The following is a 25,306-nucleotide window of genomic DNA, read 5'->3' as shown; positions in this document are numbered from 1 at the left end:
ATTTCAACTTTTGTAGAAGGGTTTTTTAGTCTCTCTTCTAGATATGTGCCCTTTGACCATCATTTTGTTGTTTTGACTCTCTTGAGGGTTATGAAGCTAGATTTCTTGTCAACTATAACTACTCCTAATACAATGAATAAGCTCTGAATTAAGCTGACCTCATGGATGTGAGAGCATGACCTTTATGATGACTGTCGCAGATTTCAGCTGAGATGAAGGGAACTCTGACCTCTAGATATGGATGAGCATCATTTTACCAAATGAGAAATCATCTATTTTATTCAGTGCTCATTTTCATGATTTTTTTTTAAACCACACACGTCAGGCGGATATATGAGTATATGTAGAGTTCACTTTTCTGTGGAAGACCAGGTCTCAAAAATGTAAGAGTCATTTCCAAATCCAAGCCGTATAACCTGTTCCCATGGTGACACTTTCTATCCCCCACATCCTGCTTTATTTTCATCTCTTATTTCTCTCTCCCAAGTAAAGCATAATAGAAACAGCTAACACAGGGCCCCCAACCCCCAGGCCATGGACCAGTACCTGTGGGTGCCTCTTAGGAACCAGGCTGCACAGCAGGAGGTGAACAACAGGAGAGCTAGCCAAGCGTCACCTATATTACTGCCACTACACACCACTCCCATTACTATCTGAGCTCTGCCTCCGCTCAGATCAGTGGTGACGTCATAAATGTAATGCGTTTGAATCATCCTGAAACCATCTCCCGCTCCTCCCCCATTGCTGCCCAGTCTGTGGAAAGACTGTCTTTCATGAAACCCGTCCCTGGTGCCAAAAAGGTTGGGGACTGCTGAGCCAACATGTACACGGAACTTCCTACATACCCACCATAGTTCTAAGATTTATCTCTACTGATTCGTGGAAGGCTCACAACAACTTCATTTTACATGCAAGGAAACTGAGGGGCCAAGATTAAGCAACACAGCAGAGGCCCTGCGTATGGCAGTGGCGGAGCTGGGATTTGAACCCAGGCATCTGGTGTGAGACTCTGAGTTCTATGGATTCTGGGCTACCACCCTTGGGAAACTGGGCTCTGAGAGCACAGGGTCTTGGTTTCGCTCCCTGCTGGTCACCCGGAAAACTTTCATCTCCTCTCCACCTCTTCAAGGGTTCCATGCAGTCTACTCTGACTGTCCTCAAAGTCTGTTTGGCTCAGACTTTGAGGCAGGGTGACATTCCAGGCCCTTCTTTCACCTACTTGAGACTTAGCTGGTTACACTTTCTTTTGCCCCATCCTTATCTGGCAGAGCACCCTAGATTTATCAAATGCACGAAGCTCCCACTTGAGTCCCTTACCTGTATCAGAGCTGTTTCTGTACACAGAAGTTTGTGATCAAGCAGTATAGTGTAGTGTGTGGGCTTCCCAGGTGGCACAGTGGTAAAGAATCTGTCTGCCAACGCAGGAGACGTGAGAGATGTACATTTGATCCCTGGGTCAGGAAGACCCCCGGGGGGGAGGGCATGGCTACCCACTCCACTATTACTTGCTTGGAGAATCCCATGGACGGAGGACCCTGGCAGGTACAGGTCATGTGGTAGCAGTGTCAGACACGACTGCAATGACTTAGCACGCATGCACACATCCGAGCAGCATAGCGTGACTGGGTCATAGGACGATGTCCTAGAGACTGACTGAACCAACTGATTTTTACCATGGGAATTTCACAATTCCAAACTTCAGTGTTTCTTGTTCTGCTTTTAAAAGACTTTATTCTTTAGGGAAGTTTTAGGTTTACCACAAATTTGAGAGGGAGGTATAGAGATTTCCCATATACCCCCCTACACACTAGCATAGCCTCCCTCATGATCAATACTACTTAGCAGATGGTAACTTATTCCCAAGGATGAACCTACATTAACACATCATTATCATCCAGAGTCCATAGGTTACTTTAGAGTTCACTCTAGGTGTTGTACATTCTATGTGTTTGGACACACGTATAACGCATGAACTGCAAGGAGATCCAACCAGTCCATCCTGAAGGAGATAAGTCCTAGGTGTTCACTGGAAGGACTGATGATGAAGCTGAAACTCCAATACTTTGGCCACCTCATGCGAAGGGTTGACTCATTGGAAAAGACCCTGATGCTGGGAGGGATTGGGGGCAGGAGGGGAAGGGGACGACAGAGGATGAGATGGCTGGATGGCATCACCGACTCGATGGGCATGAGTTTGAATAAACTCCGGGAGTTTGTGATGGACAGGGAGGCCTGGCGTGTTGTGATTCATAGGGTCACAGAGAGTCGGACACGACTGAGTGACTGAACTTAACTGAACTGATTGATAATGCATGTTCCACCATTATGATGTCATACAGAGTATGTAAACTACCCTAAAAATCTTCTGTGCTTTACCCGTTTATTCCTCCTCCACCCCCTGCTAACCTCTGATAACCAATGATTTTTTCACTGTCCCCATAGTTTTGCCTTTTCCAGAATGTCATAGAGTTGGAATCATACAGTATATAGCCTTTTCATATTGGCTATTTACTCTTCTTAGTAATATGCATTTAAGGTTCCTCCATGTCTTTTCATGGCTTAATAGTTATTTCTTTTTTATTTTATTTATCTTTATTTCTGCCTGTACTGGGTCTTTGTTGCTATGTGAGAGCTTTCTCTAGTTGTGGCAAGTGGGGGCTCCTCTCTAGTTGTGGTAATTTCTCTTGCTCCTGAGCATGGGCTCTAGGCTCCCGGGCTTCAGTAGTTATGGTGTGTGGGCTTAGCTGCTCTGAGGCCTGTGGGATCGTCTCCCACCAAGGATTGAACCCATGTCCTCTGCATTGGCAAGCACACTCTTAACCATCAGACCATGGAAGTCACTGAATTTCATTTTAGCTATGAATAGTATTCCATTGTCCGGATGCACCACAGTAAATTTATATACTCCCCCTCTGAAGGACATCTTGGTTGTTTGCTGTGACTAAAGCAGCTACAAACATCCCTGTGAATGTTTCTAATTTTTGAAAAATTTTAATTGGAGGAAAATTGTTTTACAATTGTGTTGATTTCTGCCATACAACAACCTGAATCAGCCCTAAGTGTACATGTGGCCCTTCCTTCTTGAATCTCCCTGACTCCTACTCCCCATCCCATCGTACCCCTCTAGGTTGTCACACAGGAGCAGGTTGAGCTCCCTCTGCTATATAGCAGTGAGTACTTCTATTTTTTACCCATGTGAAAAATTATTAAGATAAGGCACTATGCACTTGGTATAGGTTATATCAAGTCATTTAGTCTTTAAAAGAATCCTATGAGGTGAGTGTTGTTATTATCCCATTGTACAGATAAAGAAGCCACAGATAAGGGGCCACAAAGCCAAATGGTTGGAGCCAGGATTCAAAGCCATATAGCTGGGTTTGAATATATCTGATTCAAAGCCCATCTCTTGCAATATATGCTGTACTCTCTCTGTTTTCCATGTTAAACTGATGCCATATAACAGCAAATACCATTAATATGATTATAGTATGAAATATAGATGGAAAATTGAAGTAGTTTTCAATACCAAGGATCCTGAAATCAAAGTAAAACCTGTAAATTCAGCATTCATTTTTCATAGGTAAAAGCTTTACTGGATGCCATGAAAAACAGTAACTTCTCATTTTAGAGAATCATTCATTTAACCAGTATTTACTGAGCCCCTGCTACACGCAGGGTACTCTGACAGATATGACAAATGGTGAGGAAGACAGACCTTGCCTCTGCCCGCAGAGTGTGTGTCTAGAGGAGGAAGCAGAAAAGCAATCACGTGACACAGAGAGAATGACTGGGGAGTGAGGGCAGGGTTGGGGAAGGTACAGAAGTGGAGTCCATCGCAGGCAGTGTGAGCAGCTGGTCAATCAGCACGCACCGGAAAGAAGGGGGCTGTTCTAGGAACAAAGGCAGAACTGCTGAGGGAAGGCCTAACCAGGAAGCGTGGATGGGACGACAGGCAGTATCGGCAGGAAGTTAAATGCCCTTATATGTTTCTAAAGAAACATCAGTCTAACAATAGATGGAAAAATGGATGATATAGGGACAGTCGGGAAAGGTAGACCCTTGTTGAATTTAACCAAACTACTGGTGGAAATGACAATGCAAGAAGGGAGACAGTCAGGTGGGAAGTGATTTGACAGCTATGAAGAAGGCACCGCCTTGATAACTGGGGGAAATGAAGCAGAGGCAGTAAATGTCAATTGTCCAGGTGTGGTTTTGGTGTCTTGGTGCCCAAGATAAGGAATCCACGGGCGAGACATTTCGTGGGAACCGGGAAGATGGTGTTTAAGCCTGCACACGTGTGGAGCTAACTCGCAGTTGGGTTTTGGGGTCTGGCGCGAGTGGAGCAGCCTAGGCTGAGGGTGGAGGTTTTCAAGGAATCAGCAGACATGTGTCGCCTGGAGGCATGGAACTGGACAGGCTCACCCACATGGAGCAGAGAAGCAGAGGGACAGTCAGAACAGCACCATATATGGGGAAGGCAGAGAAGCGACGCTCATAAAGGGTTTTATGAAGGAGTCTCCAGAGGTGTAGGAGCAAACTGGGAGAGACACACGCAGGCTTCCTGTAACCAGAGTAAGTGCTTTATGGACCTGAAAGGACCATCACGCATCATCGATGACACTTACCGAGCATCCTTCCGCCCAATACCACCCGTATGCTAAGAGACAGGCTCACAGTGACTCCCGCAAGCCCGACAGCCCGCACCCTCTGCCCTGCCTCCTTCCGAGGAGCGCTCACTGCGAGGCCGCAGGCTGCTCCGCAAGCGCCCACGGGCATCTCTCCGGAGACCCTGCTCAAACCGCGAGCCGGCGGAGGGAGGCTTGTGGTACGTACGACTCACTCACCGCCCGAGGGAGGGCCCCTCCTTCAGGCCAATGCGCATCTCATCTTTTCTGCTGCTGTCACGCTGCTCTGGCTCTCCTAGCCCCCACCTCGCGCCCTGTCCCCTCAGTCTCAGGGGTACCTCTGCCAGCAGCACCGTTGGTGCTCCAGTCAAATCCTCCTTCCGGCCACCAACCGTCGCGGCCTCAGCCAATGCCGACGCCTCTTGTTCCGTCCGTCAGGCGTCTCAGCCAGTCACTTGCGGCCGTGCTGCGGCCGTGGCGACGGGGACGCCGGCCTCAGGTTGCCGTAGCAACGGAGAACGCGCAGGGCCAAGCCGCGCCGCGCGGGCGGGGAGGTGGGGCTTGAGGGGCGCGGCACCGCCTCTAGCTGCCCGCCGGGCGCCTATGGACTCGGGTACCAACCTTCGGCACTTGAGATAAAATGGGTGGGAAAGAGTAGCTTCACTTTGGGGTGCTTAATTTCAAGAATTGCTATGGACTAAAAAAGCAGATTTATTGTGAAAAGGATCAGTGCAACCTGCTGAGGAGCGTCCGTGTGACGTGGAGACACTTTGAACGATTCCGGCCCGCAGCAGGAGATAGGGACATGGTGTGAGCCGCGTGAACACCTGTCACCAGCTCTTTTTGTGGGGTTGAGCAAGGCTCTTCATCTTTCGTGAGAGCCTGAGTCTTTTTACTGAAAATGTTTCCATTTTATGACAACTTAAAAAAAAAAAAAAAAAAAAAACCTCTTAACATCACATGGACTCGATGGACATAAGTTTGAGTTAACTCCAGGAGCTGGTGATGGACAGGGAAGCCTGGCGTGCTGCAGTCCATGGGGTCGTAAAGAGTCGGGCACGACTGAGCGACTGAACTGAAATTCCTTCCTAAGGATGCATATCCATGCATAGATAATGAACATGAATAATGAAGACCTAGTAATGAAGGAGATGTGTTCAAACTACTGAACTAAAACCAGGGTGGAATATAGCCCCATTTCAGAAAGAGAAACAACTTTGAATGGACTTGCCCATTAAAAGGGTCTGGAAAATTAGGCAAATGCATTAGAATTCACTTTTGAGAGGAACAAAAACCAAAAGAAAAAAAACAACAGTAAATAAAATTTTATTAGTGGAACCAAGCTTCAGAAAACAAATGGAAGATACACAGAAGAGAAATAGACATCCCCGTAAAAAGGTGTTGGGAGGTAGACACAGTAAAAGAAGGCATTTAAGAGTATGGTGTCCCACACAAAGTGGTATTATAGGCAGGACCTATGTATGGAAAGAGAGATTCAGAGGTCTTGGTTTACATTAAAACTATTCTTGTATACTACCAAAGGTGTCTTTCTAAGACTATATAAAGATGCAAAATCAGGGGAAAAGAGAACAACAACAAAAAAAGCAAAGAAAAAAATGGAGGTCTGATATCCTAAACCTAATCAGGAAAGAATTTGAGAAGCGGTCTATTGTGTTGAGGAAGAAGCCGGACAACAAATTTACAGAACATCAACATGAACATGAGCTCTGATTCACCAGTCTGTCACTCAGTCAAACAAACATGGGTGTTGGAAATTCCCCTGGAAAAAAATGCACCCTCTATTGCTGCTGGCCTGGGCATTGTATGAGGAACCTTGTATGAGTATTGTATTGTATGAGTAGCTGGAGGGCTTTAAGTTCATGTGACCTCCTGGAATGTTCACCACCAGAAGATCCTAATCTCTCACCTCTTTTCACACCTTACATTGAGAGGCAATCGCAGTTGTTGGGATAGTGTTTTCACTACCTTTCCCCTTACTCACACTGGTGAGGATATTTACTGTTATATTTATTTCTGAAAGACTGGGCAAATATTAGTTATATATGACTTTTTTTCTGTATTCCACATACACAATAAACTATTTAATACTTACACATCACTTGGAGGTTTCTTCCTATTGGACTTCCTTATGTAACATGATTTACATAATTTATATATTACCAAATACAGCTTTCCTAGGAACATGGGAAGCCTTTCTCGATATTTTGCACAGCTATATATATATCACATTGGGTATGCTGACTTCTTGAAACATAGGTTTTCCCATGGGACACCAGATAAGTCTACTCTTATCCACAGGTTTGCCTAGGCAAACTTCTCTCCTCCACTCAGCTAGTTCCTTCATAACTGTCTGTTCAAAATCCTTAATCCTGTGTTCTATTTTCCTTTGCAATTTTTAAAATTTATTCATTTTATCTTATGATCATAGAGGTTTCAGGTAAAAATAAATTGTTTGTACTCCATGCTTATAGAAAAGTGACTCCAGCATTGTATCTGGACTCTTTAAGGTGTACTTCTAAATCACATTACTGATTTCAGTGTTGTTTTATGGCCATTCTCATGAAACAAGGTAATTTATGAGGTTGGTTTCTGAATTACCTATCCATGAAAAGAATTTCCACCACTATCTTCTTATATAGCAAACTCACATCAGAAAAACTCCTAGGATAAATCATTATGGAACAAGAACATGTACAATTTATTATAAATGATAGGCTATACAATCCTTCCTAAGGTTGCACATCCACGCATAAATGGAAAAGGAACATGCGTAATGAAAAATTAGTAATAAGGTAGCTGTGTTCAGCCTACTGAAACAAAATCAGAGTGGGATCAAGTCTCATTTTATAAAGAAGGGGAAACTTAAATGGACTTGCCCATGAAAAAGGTTAGAAAAAGAAGACAAATATATTTGAATTCATTTCTGTGAGAAATACAGTCATTCAGTCAGTTCAGTCGCTCAGTCGTGCCCAACTCTTTGCGACCCCATTGACCGCAGCACGCCAGGCCTCCCTGTCCATCACCAACTCCCAGAGTTTACTCAAATGCCTGTCCATTGAGTCAGTGATGCCATCCAACCATTTCATCCTCTGTCGTCCCCTTCTCCTCCTGCCCTCAATCTTGCCGAGCATCAGGGTCTTTCCCAATGAGTCAGCTCTTAAATTCAGGTGGCCAAAGTATTGAAAGTTTCAGCTTCAACATCAGTCCTTCCAATGAATATTCAGGACTGATTTCCTTTAGGATGGACTGGTTGGATCTCCTTGCAGTCGAAGGGACTCTCAAGAGTCTTCTCCAACACCACAGTTCAAAAGCATCAATTCTTTGGTGCTCAGCTTTCTTTATAGTCCAACTCTCACATCCATACATGACTACTGGAAAAAACATAGCCTTGACGAGACAGACCTTTGTTGGCAAAGTAACGTCTCTGCTTTTTAATATGCTGTCTAGGTTGGTCATAACTTTCCTTCCAAGGAGTAAGCATCTTTTAATTTCATGGCTGTAGTCACCAGCTGCAGTGATTTTGGAGCCAAAGAAAATAGTCAGCCACTGTTTCCACGTCTATTTGCCATGGGACCAGATGCCATGATCTTAGTTTTCTGAATGTTGAGCTTTAAGCCAACTTTTTCACTCTCCTCTTTCACTTTCATCAAGAGGCTCTTTAGTTCCTCTTCACTTTCTGCCATAAGGGTGGTGTCATCTGCACATCTGAGGTTATTGCTATTTCTCCCGGCAATCTTGATTCCAGTTTGTGCTTCCTCCAGCCCAGCGTTTCTCGTGATGTACTCTGCATATAAGTTAAATAAGCAGGGTGACAATATACAGCCTTGACATACTCCTTTCCCAATTTGGAACCAGTCTGTTGTTCCATGTCCAGTTCTCACTGTTGCTTCCTGACCTGTATACAGGTCAGGTGGTCTGGTACTTCGATCTCTTTAAGAATTTTCCACAGTTTATTGTGATCCACACAGTCAAAGGCTTTGGCATAGTCAATAAAGCAGAAATAGATGTTTTTCTGGAACTCTGTTGCTTTTTCAATAATCCAAAGGATGTTGGCAATGTGATCTCTGGTTCCTCTGCCTTTTCTAAATCCAGCTTGAACTACCAGAAGTTCATGGTCACATACTGTTGAAGCCTGGCTTGGAGAATTTTGAGCATTACTTTACCAGCGTGTGAGATGAGTGTGCACACATTATGAAGCTTTAAAAAACGAAAAATATTGAGTGTTTATTTTGTGCCAGGGACTGTTCCAAATTCTTTCATTGTTTGACTTACTCTTCACATCGTCTGGTTATTTCTCATCCTAGTTTAGAGCTAGGAGGCCCATAGCAGAGCTGGTAATTGATGGAGGCAGGGAAGACCTTAAGAGTTCCAATCTGGAGCCCAGCCTTGACCACCATGCTGCTCCCTGAACAATTCAATCCCATCCTATATAGCTCCAAGCCCCCATGGGCATGTCAATTAGTGCGGTGATTAAATCTCCCCAAATTTGATTTAAGATGAATTCAGTGAATGCTTGCCTGATGTTTTTTTCTGCTCTCAATAATAATGAAAAGTAGACCCAACAGAGTAATGACATTTTGATCTGAGTACTTGAAGATGTTTTTTACTAACTAAAACAGTAAGGTACCATTTTGGAAAATACAGAGAGGTGAGATGAAAAGCAAATTCAGGGAAATGTAGCAGAACTAATTAAACCGAAACAAAATCAGAGTGGGACCAAGTGATGGAAGAGAACATACCATCAGCAGAACATGTTACCAATCAAAACAAAAAGGTGACAGAGAAGGCAGACTGATGCTGAGCAGAGGTATCCTCTAGAGACATTTTAAATATTAAGCAGGAGACAAAAGTACTGCTCTGAACTTTTATCAGAATACGCAATGCACTTCCCATCTTTCTCTTTCTCCTATTTCTTAAAATAAAACCTTGATGTTTTGGCCACCCCTGAGTATAACTGGCTGTCACACAGATGATCAGGAGGCATGGGGCCAAGGGGCCGTGGCGGAGGGGAGCAGCAGGCCGGCCTGGGTGGGGCCCGCCGACCCTGTGCTCCTGTGCTGAGAAGGGCAGAGCGCGCGCACGCCTGTGTCAAGCTCACGGCTGGCGTGGTGGGGTCCAAGGCTGTGAGACTTCAAATGCCCTACTGGTGTTTTTGAACACCCCTTGCACTATCCTCATGTGAATCCACAGATCACGTAGATCACATGTTCAAAACTAAAATAGTACAATGTCAGAAGTAACATAAGGAACAAACAAAAGTACCTTAAATAGATATTGAAATAAATATTCAGAATCAATAAGAACACATTAAAAAAAGCAATTCCCCAAATTTCTAAAATACCCCTAGACCACTGGTCTAGGAAAAGAAGAAAAACAGTAAGAGGGTGTTTTAAACACAGACACACAGTCTTGAGTGGAGGCAGGAAAACGCTCTTCCAGCAGACAGCACGGGGGAGAGCACAGCTGGAAGAAAATACACAACTTACACTGAGCTTTGCAAGAGCAGCAGAGAAGCAGAAAGGAAGGCTTTCCAAACAACAGGAATGTTTTTATGAAAAGCAGAGTTAGTGATGTGAAGGTCACAGAACTGATGCTGCAGAGATCAGACCTGCCTTGAGGAGCAAGAGCAAACAAAAATGAGTGGGAAACTCAGTTTTCTTTCTTCTCCCCACCCTCAATGCCCACAAAGATCTCAAAGCTCTGTAGCTGGGGATGATAAATTGACAAAAAATCTTTCTTTCTTCAAGTAAATGTAAACAGAACTTTCAAATGAAGCTTCCAAAACCTTAAGCACTCACTCCCGAAGGTTATCAGATTCACTGTGGGAAATCAGAAGCCTTACAGCAAGTCCAGAAAACACAGGAAGAAGTGCTCCCTATGTGCCTAATGGAAGAAGACCAAACCCTATCATTAGCTATAACTAAAAAAAAAAAATTCATAATAAAGTTAATCGCTAAAAACAAAAAAGAAAAGCACACCTGAGTATGTGAGTTAAGTATCAACATGCTCATTACACATCATGTAATGTGATGTGTGTTTATTACATTTCACATTGTAAAATTCTCACTCTAAACAGATGTGTCTTAAAATAGGGAATATAATGGACCAGCCTATCATAAAGGGCTTTAATTTCATTATTTCTTAACTGTCACAAAATCATTGTGAAATACACACTATTTTGTTTCATTTTCTTCTTTCACTGTTTCCTCTTTTCTGTCTCCTGCTTATTTACTAAAGCACAGGAAAATTAGGAGGCAGGAAATAGAAATTACTTGCTTTTTCTCCATCCCCTCTCATGTAGCGTGGGGGGGCTCTTCTAATATCAAAGTAAAGACAATATTCAGTGACTGATTCAGTAGACTTTTATTGCTCTTCCAACTTCAATAACATCTCCAAAAAAATAGTTTTCTTCTAATATTATGAAACAGATTTGAAAAGCAGGATTATTCACATTATAGACTGGTAGATACTTGTACTTCATATAGATTAAAAATATCAGTTCTACATTTTAAATGTTTAATTTACTTTGGATTTTATTATAATAGAAAATATCACTGTATTGATAATTATAAAAGTCATAAAAATTAGAACTGTACTGTTCTTATTATACGAAGCTATCAAATACTGTATAAATGAACAATAAAATTCAATTTCTATTTATTTAAATGGAGTAAACACTGGAAGATAACCCCCCCACAAAACAAAAAAAAACCTTTTAATACGAAAGTAACAAAAGAAAAACCACAACACAAAAATCAATCAATGCACAAAAATCTGATTAAAAAAACAACTTAACAATACTCTAAGTCAACTGCAGAAGTCAATATATGCTAATTAAATTAAATTAAAAAAATGATCTTTAGGTGATTCCATTTCCAAGTATTGACACTTACATTACTTTTTGAAGTTAGAAAAGAACCAACTTTACATTAAAATTGCCAAGTTCTGAATTATGAACACTATTTAAAATTTTGAATGTCCTTAAAGTCTTTAAGTTTCTAAAAAAATAAATAGTTGCTGGACTAAACCAAAAAACAGTTCACATAGTTCTATTGCATATGATAACAATGATGTGATCTACATAAATAAATTTAAAACATTAAATTATTTAATTTAAACATTTTTGAATTACAATGTTCTATCAATGGCTTATACATCCGAAATCTGAGCAGGATTCACATGTTACACTGTTGAGTACATTTACATAACTGTTGTACATGATACAATCCTTCAAAAACGGCAAGCTCTGGTGTCATACCTCTGTTTCAGAAACCATTTTTCTTTTTACAGAATTTTGAACCTACATTTTGCGGAAGGAAAAGGTTATAAAGCTATTACATATATACATAAACTTTGGGTATGTGGAAGAAACAGAAATGTTTTTTTAGATGAATAAAACAAAAGTTAGTAATTTTGAGTGGTAAAGAAATCTGCTTTATAAATACATGCATTAGCACATAAAAAATTGTTCTACACATTGTATAGACTTGGCAAATATGAACAATGATATGCCACAGCTTTTTAAAACAACTTGAGAGATTTATGATTGACCATATCATTCACACAGGCACACTCACACTATACAACACCCATTAGACAGATCATGCACCTCACTTTGTGTATCTAGTATTAGAGAATATAGAGCATCATCCTTTTATCACAAGGAAGTAACTAGAGTTCATTGTCTTCCCCAAAGCTGCAATTTTAGAGTGAAACAGCATTCAAAAGAAACTAAATTTCAGATGGTCAACATGAGGATGGTATTAGTCTCTGTAAACAGATGTCTATAATAAATAAAACAGGTGGAAGAAAGAATGTCCTGAGCGGCCCCGCAGCCCGGGTACTCAGCAGCTCTGAGCTCTGTCCTGGAAACCAAGGCATCTGAGGAAGTGCAGGGCTGTTTCTATGAATTTATTTTATAAGTGGAATATGCACAGGTTTATTAATACTTTTGCACCTTGAGGTAAATCAGTACATAGCAATCACTACTGCTCATCTATATGCGTTTAAGGCAGCATTTAAAAATCAATATAAGTATTAAATTATAGTTTTCACTATCTTTCAAAGAATGCTATCCATGATGGTCATTTTCCAAGAACAGTGGGAAAATATCATAGCCACATAAAACAAGCTATTGCTTAAACATGAATTAGCTTTGCTTTTCAGTGGAGTAGTCATATCAGATCATTTTGTAAGTCAAGTAGTCAAAAGAAAGCAGAAACTATTTTACAATTAAAAACAGTAAAAACATGGAGTGCAAAGCATTCTGCAAGTCATGGTTTTTCTGGCACTGGACAGCTAGTTTTCATAATTAAACAAAATCACGTAAACACTATGATCCCAAGTAGTTTTCAGTTTAAATTTTAAAATTACTTCCTGTAAAATAAGCACATTTTATTACCCCTATGACGTCCAGACCCAAGGAAATGATGTGAGGAAATCGTCTTGTTCAGGTTAATCAGGGCAGTTTACAAAATTATAGCAGCAAATACTGGGGTCTTTGGAAAGGATTATGCTGCTATGAACAAAAAGGACTCACTTCACTGGAAGCTCACAACAGTAACAAGCACCATGGGTAACTCTCTCTCACCAAGCACCACTGCATCTCTTCTTCAGGCGGCGCCAAAAGCTACACTTGCTAAAGGAAATTAGTTACATTGCCAGCCTCCCATGAGGCAGACGGTGAATCCATTATTTTAACTAGAATTGGGTAACATGGTCTTAGATGTGGAAATTTCATGTTAAGTAGTTTGGAATGGATTGCTAGAATTGCTAAAACATCAGCTTTGGGCATCGCTCATGCTCCTCTATAAGATCAATTCTTCATACTTTTGTACTTTGATTAGAACTGATTAAAGAGAGCATTGGAATTTCATTGGAATTTTCATCCTAACATTCCTGTTATTATTTTCAGTATTTCAGTGGCTTCTCAATACTTGTTTGGTTTTTAGAAATCATCCTTTTGCCAAATCAGTTTCACAACCCCATTCATCCAGTCCTACAGGCTTAACAAGAACAACATTTATTTATTTCATATGGAGCTAAAAAGTATATAAAAGATGACTAAAAAGATTTGCCAGAAGTTAAAAAGACAGCTCAGAAAATCAAAATCTAAATAAAACACACAAACACAAACTAGGAAGAATGTCATCAATCTGAGCTATATACATAGTAAGTCTAAATTTCTCTTAAAATACAAATATGGCAGTGCTTTATATCAAACATGTAAAATCTATCAACTGCTTTCAGATAATAAACCATAAATGCAAGTGAGCACCAACTATCTATATTAAATTTACTCTATATGTGTCATCTTTTCAAATGTTTATATAACATTTAAGCATCATATCAATTAAAATAAATTAAATATCTTAAAATGAAATCACAGATAACAATCTATTAAATATTACCTATACAACAGAAAGAACAACGCAAAGAGAAAATGAAAGGTAATTCTTAATAAAGTAATACTGATCATTAACCCACTTAAGAGAATTCTGACTCCTGATTATTTAATCATACTTACAGAAAAATAATCAAGAACTTGAACCTGATACAAACTAAACCACATTTTACATAAAAGACAGCAAAGGTAGAGAACAGAGTGGGCATATGGGGCTCTAAAAGGGTATTAGGATTCAGAAAAACATTCTATAAAGGCAACAGAGTTTAACTAGTTTAAACTGGTATTTTATAGCTTTTAAAATTCATTAACTAATGACTGGAATGAAGGTTAAATTATAAAATCACTTGCAATTTTACCTGTTTATCAGAATGGAAACCTAGATGTGCAGGTTTTAAGGTTTAAAATAAATTTCAAAAATATAAAGGTCAAAGCTGTAGGTCTTATCTAGAAAGTCCCCCCTGCTGCACCTCGGCAGCCAGAAGGGTCCCATCAGCTGTGAAACGTGAGGGGCGCGCACGGGCGAGGGACGCAGCGGCCTCCGCGCCCCAGCGCGGGCAGAGCGCCCTGCTCACCCCTCACTGCACGAGCAGAAGGGAAGCCATGTGGGAACAGTCCTAGCAGCTCAAGGAAAACATGTAAAAGTATGGACAAAACACATATCACTTAAGGTTGGTATGATCTGCCACTGATTTAAATAAAGATTATTTTTTTAAAAGAAAAGACAATGCATTTTCCCACATTTTTCTACTGCAGAACAGAAAAAAAACTTCCAACAGAAAAATAAATATTTGATTAAGAACCATGTACCTCACTTCCAAGAGACCATTTCATTATAAACACAGTCTCCATGGTGCTCCTAACAAACTTCAGACATTACTTCAGAAAAAAACCCCAGTTAGTCACGCATAAGAGGCATGACATACAATATTGTTATATATAGTGACACGAAACACACACATTATACATACATACACACATATATGTATATGTATCTAATCTATCTATATATATAATTCCTCTTGGTTCAAATCTATAATGAAGTTTCAGCATCCAGGTATTTCTTTCTTGGTTCATCTTCAAAATTTATTTTCACACTTACAGGTTTTTCAGGGCTATTTAAAACAAAGAATGAGAATAAGTAATTTTGAAATGGTCAAATATTACATTCAAACATGGCCAATAGTAAATATCCATAATAGCCTTCGAGATGTCTATTTATACTATAAACATACCAGTTGCTATTACTATCTTACTGCTTTCTTTTCATATCAGTAAACTGTGATGCCCAAAGGCAAATATTAAAAAGTCTTAGCTTTTTAATAGATATTTTTGCCACTGAAATTCACATTTTCTTACAACTTAAAATTGGTCAGGGTATGATGACTATGCTTGACTTAGTTTTACTTTATATATGAACAGTTATAACATTTGACTTTTACTGACAAATTATTTAATTATTTAATCAAATTTAAATAATTTAAATAATTATTTAAATATTTAATATTTAAAAAATTATTTAATCTTTGTCAATATAAACAAACATCAAATACTTTCCTATAAAATGCAACAAATTTACAAACCTTATCTCCCCAAATTTAGTTCACAAATACAAGATTCTACATTTTCAAGTTAATATCAAAAACAATGATTCTGTGTATATGGACTTAACTGATTAATTATAACAAGAACATCTGGGCTTTGAAAATTCTTCAAAATATAGAAACAAGCTATGGTTTGCTGCCTTCTCCAGACAAAATTGAAGGAAGACACCTCAAACATTTTTCTGTTGAACAACATAATAAAACATTCTCTTTCCTCCTAAGCTATTTTTAATTGAGGGGCAACCTGATTGAAAGGCAGAAGTACTTACAAAAGATAAAATAATATTAGTCTAAGGTCTTTATACTAACATTCAGGGCCAGGGGTGCTGACAGGAGTTGAAAATTACTAAAAGTTAAGAGTATCTAGTGAAATTCAGGCTGCATGAAATAATCCAAAATAACAAAAAGTTTAACTTTAAAACTTCTGAGATCATATATATAAGTGAAGGAAACAGTCTAGCTTAGAGAATTAAAACTCAAGAAATGACGGGAGAAAAGCAAAAAAAAAAAAAAAAAAATCTGGTAACAAAGATTAAGCAGAAGCAAAGTTCTAAAGGAGGCAGGGAAAGATGGAGAAAAACCTGTGACTGCTCGCCTGCAAGTTTTAATCTGACAGCCACTCAGCATATACTGACATCTAACACAGTGTCTGCAACGAAGTATACACAAAATAAGTTTCTGTTGACTCTGAATGACTGAGTGTTCTACAGGATAATATCTAATTTCTCCAGAGACATGAGGGGTTAAAGCACTCATGATTATCAAGTCAGAATTCCTGAAGTTTAGGTCTTAAAGTGAGGGAGAAAGAAAGAAAAAGTTATTACATAACAAGAAACGTTAAGAGGTTATGAAACAGTTGTGTAAGACATGGTTCATTATAAAACTAAATGGCCTTTACAATCATGGATTAAATTTCTTACAAGTATCTTCTAGGAAAATCAGAAGATATAGTAGGCTGAAACAAAACAAAACAAGGTATATTTTTGGGGGGACCATCAGAGCATAATTGAGGCAGTATTCTATTTTAGTATTCAACCCCTAGTAATTTTTTTTCTTTATATGGTTTCTTATCTTTTATATATTTATGCCATATGTATATATTTATTTTTATTAAAAAATAACACCAATTCTTTTTTTTGAAGTAGGCAACTATAACTGTAAAAAATAACAACAAAAAAAAATCAGTACCCGTATCTGCTCCAGTACACAGAAAAATGATGGACAGATGAAAGGAAGAAGGAAAAGAAGAAAAAAAATATGTTGGTTTTGTTAAGTAAGGAGAATATAAATTATGTAAATTGAGTTAAATTGAATGGTTTTCTAAATAGCTATCCATAAGTAAACTAGAAGCCGCTACAGTTAGAAAATGCATAAATTGTTACAGCTACCTCGTGTTAGGTCTGGGTACTTTGGCATTCTCAGTGTTCATGGACAGTGCCTTCCACTGTGCAGTTTTGGCCATTTCATCTGATATGTTAACAACTGAGGGATCAACACTGAAGAACAAATACACTTTCTGGTTAGTATTGTGTACTTTCAAAAGCATTAATACTGTCATTCTTATTATCTACATAATATTTGCTTTCATCAACTTAAAATTGAGAAAACTCTTTGCCATGCACTTAAACCAAGGTCCAGCAAGAAATCAGTACTCTGGAGTTCTATTATAAAGGTCTCATGGGGAATTGCATCTTTCCTTATAATCAAAACTAGGAATGAGACTAATTAACTTGGCAATGATGCCCAAAGGTGATAATCTTGGCTATAAGTATACTATTAAAATAACAGGAAAGAATATATTAATGTGCTTTTAAATATAAAAAGTGATACAGCATCAAGTCAATTAGAAAACTTTCATAATCTGCACAAATTTCAGTTGCAGCAAACAACTATCCAAAGTACATAAAGAAAAGTAACAATTAGGATTTAAAACATTTTTTCATAGTTTTTAAAAATCATTAAAAAGAATTCTGGGAAATGGGATGCTTTAAAATTAGAAATTAAAATACTTCAACAGATAAAATACCAAAAAGGTTTGTCTGTACCACTTTTAGCTGATTATTACCTTATCAGTAATATGGTAGCCTCAAAGTGTTACTATTAGTATATAAAATTTATCAAAATCCATAGAACAAAACACTTCCTTTCATTGTAAGAAACAAACGTAATTATACTGTGTCTCTATGAAATACTGCAAAAATTACCTCAAGGTCCCAAGTCCAGTAATGAAGACACCCATAAATAATCTGGGGCTTAAGGCTGTCAGTCACAAGTTACATGAAAGTACTAGGAAGTTAACAGAAATACACTTGCCAGTCCTTTTGCTTCACCCAAAGAAAAATATTTCATGCAAACAAGCAATGAATACAAATGTCAAAATAGATGTTAAATTAACACTGTGGTGAGAGCCAGGTCACAAAGGGCTATAGAGCAGTCCTTTGTTCACACGTTAAGTCTGCCCATCATTGATGACGTAAGACTGCAGAAATGAGTGACAGAATCACGGCAAAGTCTCCAAGGCTGCTTCACCAAGTCAAGTTTTCACAAGCGCACACGTTTGGACACCCAGATTCACCATGGCGGTACCTGAAACCCGGTATACCCCAAGAAAAGGTTTCTTTGCTCAGTTGCCAACTTCCAATAATTGAAGAGAGAAATTCCTGAAACACTTTCTAGCTTCTAAATGTTTCTTCTCTACTACTTCTCTACTTTCCCATTAGTAGAAATTGAGACTCCCCCTCTGAAGAAAGTAGACATTTTGTTTCCTTCCAAAATAAAAACTAGATGGAAAAAATTTTGTCTACATTCAATAAATTATTTTCATATTTTGTAGGACTTCACGGTTTCCAAATGCTTCCCTATGTTGCTAAGTTATCTTACTTCATTTTTATGGCGTATAATCCAAAGCTTGGAGAAGGGAATGGCTACCCACTCCAGTATTTGTGCCTGGAGAATTCCACTGTAGCCCAGCGGGCTACAGTCCATGAGGTCGCAGAGTCGGACATGACTAAGTGACTAACACACACACAAACAAATCCAAAGCAAGCAGACTTAAAGTTCTGGCAGACAAACAGGTCAGCCAATTCCTGGTATTTTGGATGTTCAAGTTTTAAGCAAAATGGCATTAATCATGGCTCATGTCATCATTAGACAAAAGTAAATATACGTATGTATACCCATTCTTCTTGTTAAATATCAGAAAGTGTAAGTATGGACTCCACTTAAATTTGTCAAGGTTCATGTGTAATCACGGTAAGGAAAAGCTAATGCAGGACCTACAGAAATTAAGTAGCCAACATCTCAGCCAACTGCTGAGTCACTAATAACTACCACAGCAGTTCCTATACTCTTTGGACTTCCCTGGAGGCTCAGGAGCTGAAGAATCTGCCTCCAATGCAGGAGACCTGCGTTTTATCCCCGGGTTGGGAACATGCCCAGGAGAAGGGAATGGCAACCCACTCCAGTATTCTTACCTGGAGAATTCCACAGACAGAGGAGCCTGGTGGACCACACAGTCCACGGGGTTGCAAAGAGTCAGACACGATTAAGCAACTAACACTCTCACTTGCACACTCTTTTTAGCACAAACTCAGTACACTGATTCATTTAACAAACAGTTACAGAATCTAGAGAAGCAGAGAACTGTACATGGATATACCAAAACGTCTATACTTGGCATTTAAGATATATACAAATTTGAGGGGAAATCATGAAAGGTGACAAAGAATACCCATGATAACAATAGTAAAAAGTTTTAGAGAAAAATTACTTGTGAATTCATTTGTCAAAACTAATCAACATATAGAGTCCAAATGTGACCTCTATAAAGTTAAAAATGAAAAAAGGTTGAAGCAAGATAATTAGATATTAACAACATTTTCCATTAACTGGTCAAGGAAGGAACCTATATACCTTCTAAAACTGATTTTTGTACTATAAATGGGTATTTGTAAACAGAATAAATATATAGGTGAATCAGATGTGTAAATAAATTATAGAAGTTTCTAAAGCTAAAAGAAAAAAAGCTTACGTTTCCAAACCTCTATGTTTAGTTCATAGATTTTAATATAAATTGCCAAAATCATGTATGATAAACTATACATAATAAACATTAATTTTTCCCTAGTATGAGCCCTCACTGGCAATGGGCAGATGATACCTTTGAAAACTGCAGGAGAGTTCCAGGGCCTCTAAACATAGTCATCTATGGGAAGGACATCCAAAGATGGATTACAAGTGTTATTTTCCAGCAGGCACCAACCTCCGTCATAATGAGGGCAAGGGAAAAAAATACAGTTGTGCTACTCAGAGTGTGGGAGTACCCTAAGACTGGGTTTAAACTTCACTGAAACAGAAGGAGTGAGAACGACAGGACAGTCTCTGGGGACGTGGAGGCCAGGGCTCTCCCTGCCCGCTCCATCCTGCTGCTGTCAGCGGGAGGGGAAGGAGACAGCAACTTCCTCCTCCACCTGCGGGAAGCCCTCCTTCAGCCCACACGTCAAGGGCAGTGCTTGTCATCGTTTAAAAAGCAGGCATCATGACTTTAGAGACACACTGCATGGCCCATTCATGTGCCTGACGTGTAAATAAAGCACACTTTAAAATGCAAAGCTGCATCTCACCTGTATTTTAGCGCCTTCATTGGAATCTGCAGGAGGCTTCCCCCTTCAAATGGAAGATGCACAGTGTCTTCACCAACTTGGAGCATTCGCTCAGCTTCCTTGAAAGAACAGATGTGAAGAGATGACTTTTCCCAGAATATTTCCAGGACCAATTAATATATCAACATCTTAAAGAATTAGCAAACCAAACTGACAATATTTATTTAACTTGCCATGACTGAAAATTTCATTTTATTATTATGAATACATACTTGTAACACAAGGTGAAAATAATCACTTGTAAAGACTAATTTTTAAGCGTTATAACTTCCACTTCTGGGAGTTAATCATTAGTACTCTTTAAATATAAATTTAGCTACATAAATTTTATTTTCAAAATTTATTACTATTAGCATTACTCTTGGCCACTCCACATGGCACATGGAATTCTAGTTCTCTGACTACTGGAAGCGCAGAGTCCTAACCACTGGACTACCAGGAAAGTCTCCATAAATTTTATTATCAACTATTACACAGTTATACAATGGGAGGGGGGCTTCCCAGGTGGCCCAAGTGGTAAAGAATCTGCTTGCCAATGCAGGAGACACAAGAGATGCGAGTTCAATCCCTGGGTTGGAAAGATTCCCCTGGAGAAGGAATTGGTAACCCACTCCAGTATTCTTGCCTAGAAAATTCCATGGACAGGGAAGCGTGGCTGGGTACAGTCCATGGGGTTGCAAAGAATCAGACATGACTGAGCACGCACACGCCATGTACAACGAGCAACAAAACTCTGTGAAATCTCATGACTCTCAATACAATACAATATAAGCAAAACCTCACTTGGCCAAACAACTGCTTGTCCTGGGAGCCAGTCCTGCCTATGGAGGATGTACAAGAGGCCATAAGTTGTCAGTAGCAGCCCCTTTTCTGACCACCCCCTCAAGCTGAGAACACCTAAGCTAAGAAACACGAACCCAAATCAGGACACAATCATAATGAGGATGGAGAGGGGGGCAGTACAGGAGACACAGAGAGAGTGCCTGTCTTACTAAAAGAAATCCCACAACTTGGGGGTGACAATGCACCTGGTTTTAACAAAAACAATATAAGACTAAAAAGAAATTAACCCTAAATTTCTCAGCACTCCCTGCAACTCAGTGTGGTACAAGTGGAACCTCTTGGATGCCATTTCTGGGTAGCACGGTGGGGCTGCTGCCTCCCACTGTCTCTGACTCCGCTGCTTAATGTGACAGCTCACGGTCAGCAGCCTCTCCAACCTGTCACGGGATGCTGAGGATGGAAAGTCTACGCTGGGCTGGGAGGAACCAGCAAGAGTTCCTGACAACTCTGGAACCATCGCACAAGGTCACTTTAACTTTCAAGATTCCTCTTACAGGACAAAAAGAAAAAACTCTAGTGTTTAAGGCAGCTCTACTTTTGTTCTGTGATATGCACATGACCTTATTCTAAGTGACAGACGAAGTAATAAGCAAGCAAGTTTACCTAAGTATTTTATAAATAAATTATATCCTATTTGAAAATCATCAAAAGCTTATGTTTACATATATATATATATATATATAGCCTTGAACGAAACAAAATTCTTAAAAATTTTGGAGACTCAATTCAACTGTTTCACAATTAGTATCCTCATAAAAAAGTCACAATTTTTATTTAAAAGTAAACATAAAACTAGTAATTTTGCCATAAATCAGCACTGAATAATCAAACCAAGAAAAAAATGCCAACAAGTTTCTAAAAGCATTTGTCTGCAACTTTAATAAATGCTTTTCCATAAATACTACGCAACACAAGTTATAAATTGTGCTGATTTCTCTCAAAACTTAGACAAAAAAGAAAACAACCCAGCAATTTTGAGATCTACTTAAATAGGACCACAACTTTTAAAAATGTATTATCTTATCTTTGACTTTTCAAACAATATTCTGACTGGGAAAATGAAGTGAGGCGCTGAAATCAACAGAATCATCTACGCTACATAATAGGTCGCAGTACCGAGCTGGTTGCTAAAAAATTCAAACTCAGTATAGAGTGTTCATGTAATCTCAGTATACAAATCAACTAAGGGTGCATAATACTGAATATAAAAACTAAAATTTTACTATATTTCCTATAAAAAGATAATCTACTTAATGTCACTTTTGTCCTTATATATGCCATATTATTAAAATGCCGTTAAAATTAAAATGAATGCTAAAATGTACTCATGTACATTTAAGGTTAGGTTAGATGGAAGACTGTGATGTAGAATTATTCTGTGTTATCTATGTTTTAATACTGGTAAATTCTTCCAACTGTTGATTTATATACATATGTAAATTTTTTAAAGTATCGCTATGTAAGGGCTGAGGGAAAGTTGGTAAAATGGGTAAGAGCCCGTATTTAGGACAATCTGCTTACTAATCTCTCTGTGTTTCCTTATTTGTAAACTGGGAATAATAAAAGTATGTACATTTTTAAAGGAATGCTCAAAATTCTCCAAGCCAGGCTTCAACAATACATGAAAAGTGAACTTTCAGATGTTCAAGGTGGATTTAGAAAAGGCAGAGGAACCAGAGATCAAATTGCCAACATCTGCTGGATCATTGAAAAAGCAAGGGAGGTCCAGAAAAACATCTATTTCTGCTTTATTGACTAGGCCACAGTCTTTGACTGTGTGGATTACAATAAACTGTGGAAAATTCTTAAAGAGATAGGAATACCAGACCACCTGACCTGCCTCTTGAGAAATCTGTATGCAGGTCCGGAAGCAACAGTTAGAACTAGACATGGAACAACAGACTGGTTCCAAATTGGGAAAGGAGTACGTCAAGGCTGTATATTGTCACCCTGCTTATTTAACTTATATGCAGAGTACATCATGAGAAACGCTGGGCTGGAGGAAGCGCAGGCTGGAATCAAGATTGCTGGGAGAAATATCAATAACCTCAGATATGCAGATGACACCACCCTGATGGCAGAAAGTGAAGAACTAAAGAGCCTCTTGATGAAAGTGAAAGAGGAGGGTGAAAAAGTTGGCTTAAAACTCAACATTCAGAAAACAAAGATCACAGCATCTGGTTCCATCATTTCATGGCAAACAGATGGGAAAACAATGGAAACAGTGACAGACTTTATATTTTTGGGCTCCAAAATCACTGCAGATGGTGACTACAGCCATGAAATTACAAGACGCTTGTTCCTTGGAAGAAAAGCTATGACCAACCTAGACAGCATATTAAAAAGCAGAGACGTTACTTTGCCAACAAAGGTCCACCTAATCAAGGCTATGGTTTTTCCAGTAGTCATGTATGTGAGAGTTGGACTATAAAGAAAGCTGAGCACCAAAGAATTGATGCTTTTGAACTGTAGTATTGGAGAAGACTCTTGAGAGTCCCTTGGACTGCAAGGAGATCCAACCAGTCCATTCTAAAGGAAATCAGTCCTGAATATTCACTGGAAGGACAAATGCTGAAGCTGAAACTCCAATACTTCGGCCACCTGACGAGAAGAGCTGACTCATTTGAAAAGACCCTGATGCTAGGAAAGATTGAAGGCAGGAGGAGAAGACGACGACAGAGGATGAGATGGTTGGATGGCATCACTGACTCAATCGACATGAGTTTAAGTAAACTCCGGGAGTTGGGGATGGACAGGGAGGCCTGGCGTGCTGCAGTCCACGGGGTCGCAAAGAGTCAGACACGACTGAGCAACTGAACTGAACTAAACTGAACACTTTTTAATAATAAGGTTCTTAGGAGGACTGAAGGAGTTGACTCCCACTGAAGTGACTATAATAGTGTTTGCTACTTGGTACAAAATATTAAACAGTAAGTAAATAGTGTACATTTGAAATTCTTTTTTTTTTACCTCTTTCTCTTTTTTCTTTTTGTCGTCTTCTTTCTTTTTCTTACTTTCTGGCATGAGATCATCAAGCCAACTAAGCTCTCTCTTTGTGAAACACAGATCCATGAGTTTGCGAACAAAGACTAATGCAAGAACCTTTAAAAAAGTCAGGGATAGAATATTCAGTAATATCTAAAAATTATTTATCAAAAAGTATTTATCAAATCATAAATAAAAAAGCACATCACATAGTTTATTTTAAAATTACTTTATACATCATCTTATTTCAAAGAAGCTTAGTCATCTATTTATCTTTTTCAACTTTCTGCTCAAAGATATAAAGAAAATTATATTTTTAGCCTTTCCCTATATAAGTCCCTTGAATTCTGTATAAAATTATAAAGCAGATAACGATTTTCACAAACAAGATTATTACTTTTTATGATGACTTTACATTATATAAGTATATTTAATATTATATATTATAAATATTATATAAGCTATAATATTTAAAATCTCTTCAACAAGGCATTAGAGAACCCACTTTCCAGCATTAGGTTTTACTCTACAAATTATGTTTGTGAAAAAGACACAATATTCTTTAATTTGCTTTTCTTTGGTGCTAAGAGCTTCCCCAGTGGCTCAGCTGGCAAAGAACCTGCCTGCCAATACAGGAGCTACAGGAGATGCAGGTTTGATCCCTGGGTCGGGAAGATCCTCTGGAGAAGGAAATGACAACTCACTCCAGTATTCTTGCATGGAAAATCCCATGGCAGAGGAGCCTGGTGGGCTAAAGGTTGAAGATGTTTTCAAATGTTCACTGGGAATTTGATTTTCTCTGTCTTTCTTTTTACTTTTTAACACTTTTTATTTTGTATTTGAGTTAGAGTTGATACAATGTTGTATTATTTTCTGGTGTACAGCAAAGTGTAAGTTATACAGATACATGCATCTATTCTTTTTCGGATTCTTCTCGCATATAGAACACTGAGTTATTCCCCGTACTATACACTAGGACCTTGCTGTTTCTTTATTTTATATATAGTAGTGTATATATGTTAATCCCAAACTCCTAATTTATCCCTCCCCACCACCTGTCCCCTTTGGTAATGGTAAATTTGTTTTCTATGCTTGTGAGTCTGTTTCTGGTTTGTAAGTAAGTTTCTTTGTATCCTTTTTTTTTTTAAGATTCCACAAATAAGT

General features: G+C 38.9%; 2 protein-coding genes across 11 annotated transcripts in view; both read right to left on the bottom strand.

Moving 5' to 3' along the window:
- The window catches only part of NEK10 (NIMA related kinase 10), a 290,181-nt gene extending 285,224 nt beyond the window's left edge, over positions 1-4,957 (bottom strand). The window contains exon 1 of one of the 2 annotated variants that reach the window (XM_043443207.1): positions 4,845-4,957. Coding sequence is in view for 1 of the 2 variants with exons in the window: in XM_043443206.1 (XP_043299141.1) it covers positions 4,845-4,882 (38 nt within the window). In the remaining variant the exon portion in view is untranslated. The remainder of the gene's footprint in view (positions 1-4,844) is intronic. The other variant, XM_043443206.1, reaches the window with a different exon arrangement.
- A 6,033-nt stretch (positions 4,958-10,990) lies between these two features.
- Positions 10,991-25,306, bottom strand: part of SLC4A7 (solute carrier family 4 member 7) — a 110,233-nt gene continuing 95,917 nt past the window's right edge. For 6 of the 9 annotated variants that reach the window (XM_043443631.1, XM_043443635.1, XM_043443630.1 and 3 more), the window contains 4 exons: positions 24,128-24,259; positions 20,276-20,373; positions 17,042-17,149; positions 10,991-15,164 (listed from right to left, as the gene is read on the bottom strand). In XM_043443631.1, coding sequence (XP_043299566.1) covers positions 15,083-15,164; positions 17,042-17,149; positions 20,276-20,373; positions 24,128-24,259 — 420 coding nt within the window. In that variant the 3' untranslated portion in view covers positions 10,991-15,082. The remainder of the gene's footprint in view (positions 15,165-17,041; positions 17,150-20,275; positions 20,374-24,127; positions 24,260-25,306) is intronic. The other 3 variants (XM_043443633.1, XM_043443632.1, XM_043443637.1) reach the window with 1 other exon arrangement.

This window comes from Cervus canadensis, chromosome 22 (genome assembly GCF_019320065.1).
Source record: "Cervus canadensis isolate Bull #8, Minnesota chromosome 22, ASM1932006v1, whole genome shotgun sequence".
Lineage (NCBI taxonomy): Eukaryota > Metazoa > Chordata > Mammalia > Artiodactyla > Cervidae > Cervus > Cervus canadensis.
This window is presented reverse-complemented; position numbering and strand designations above follow the sequence as displayed.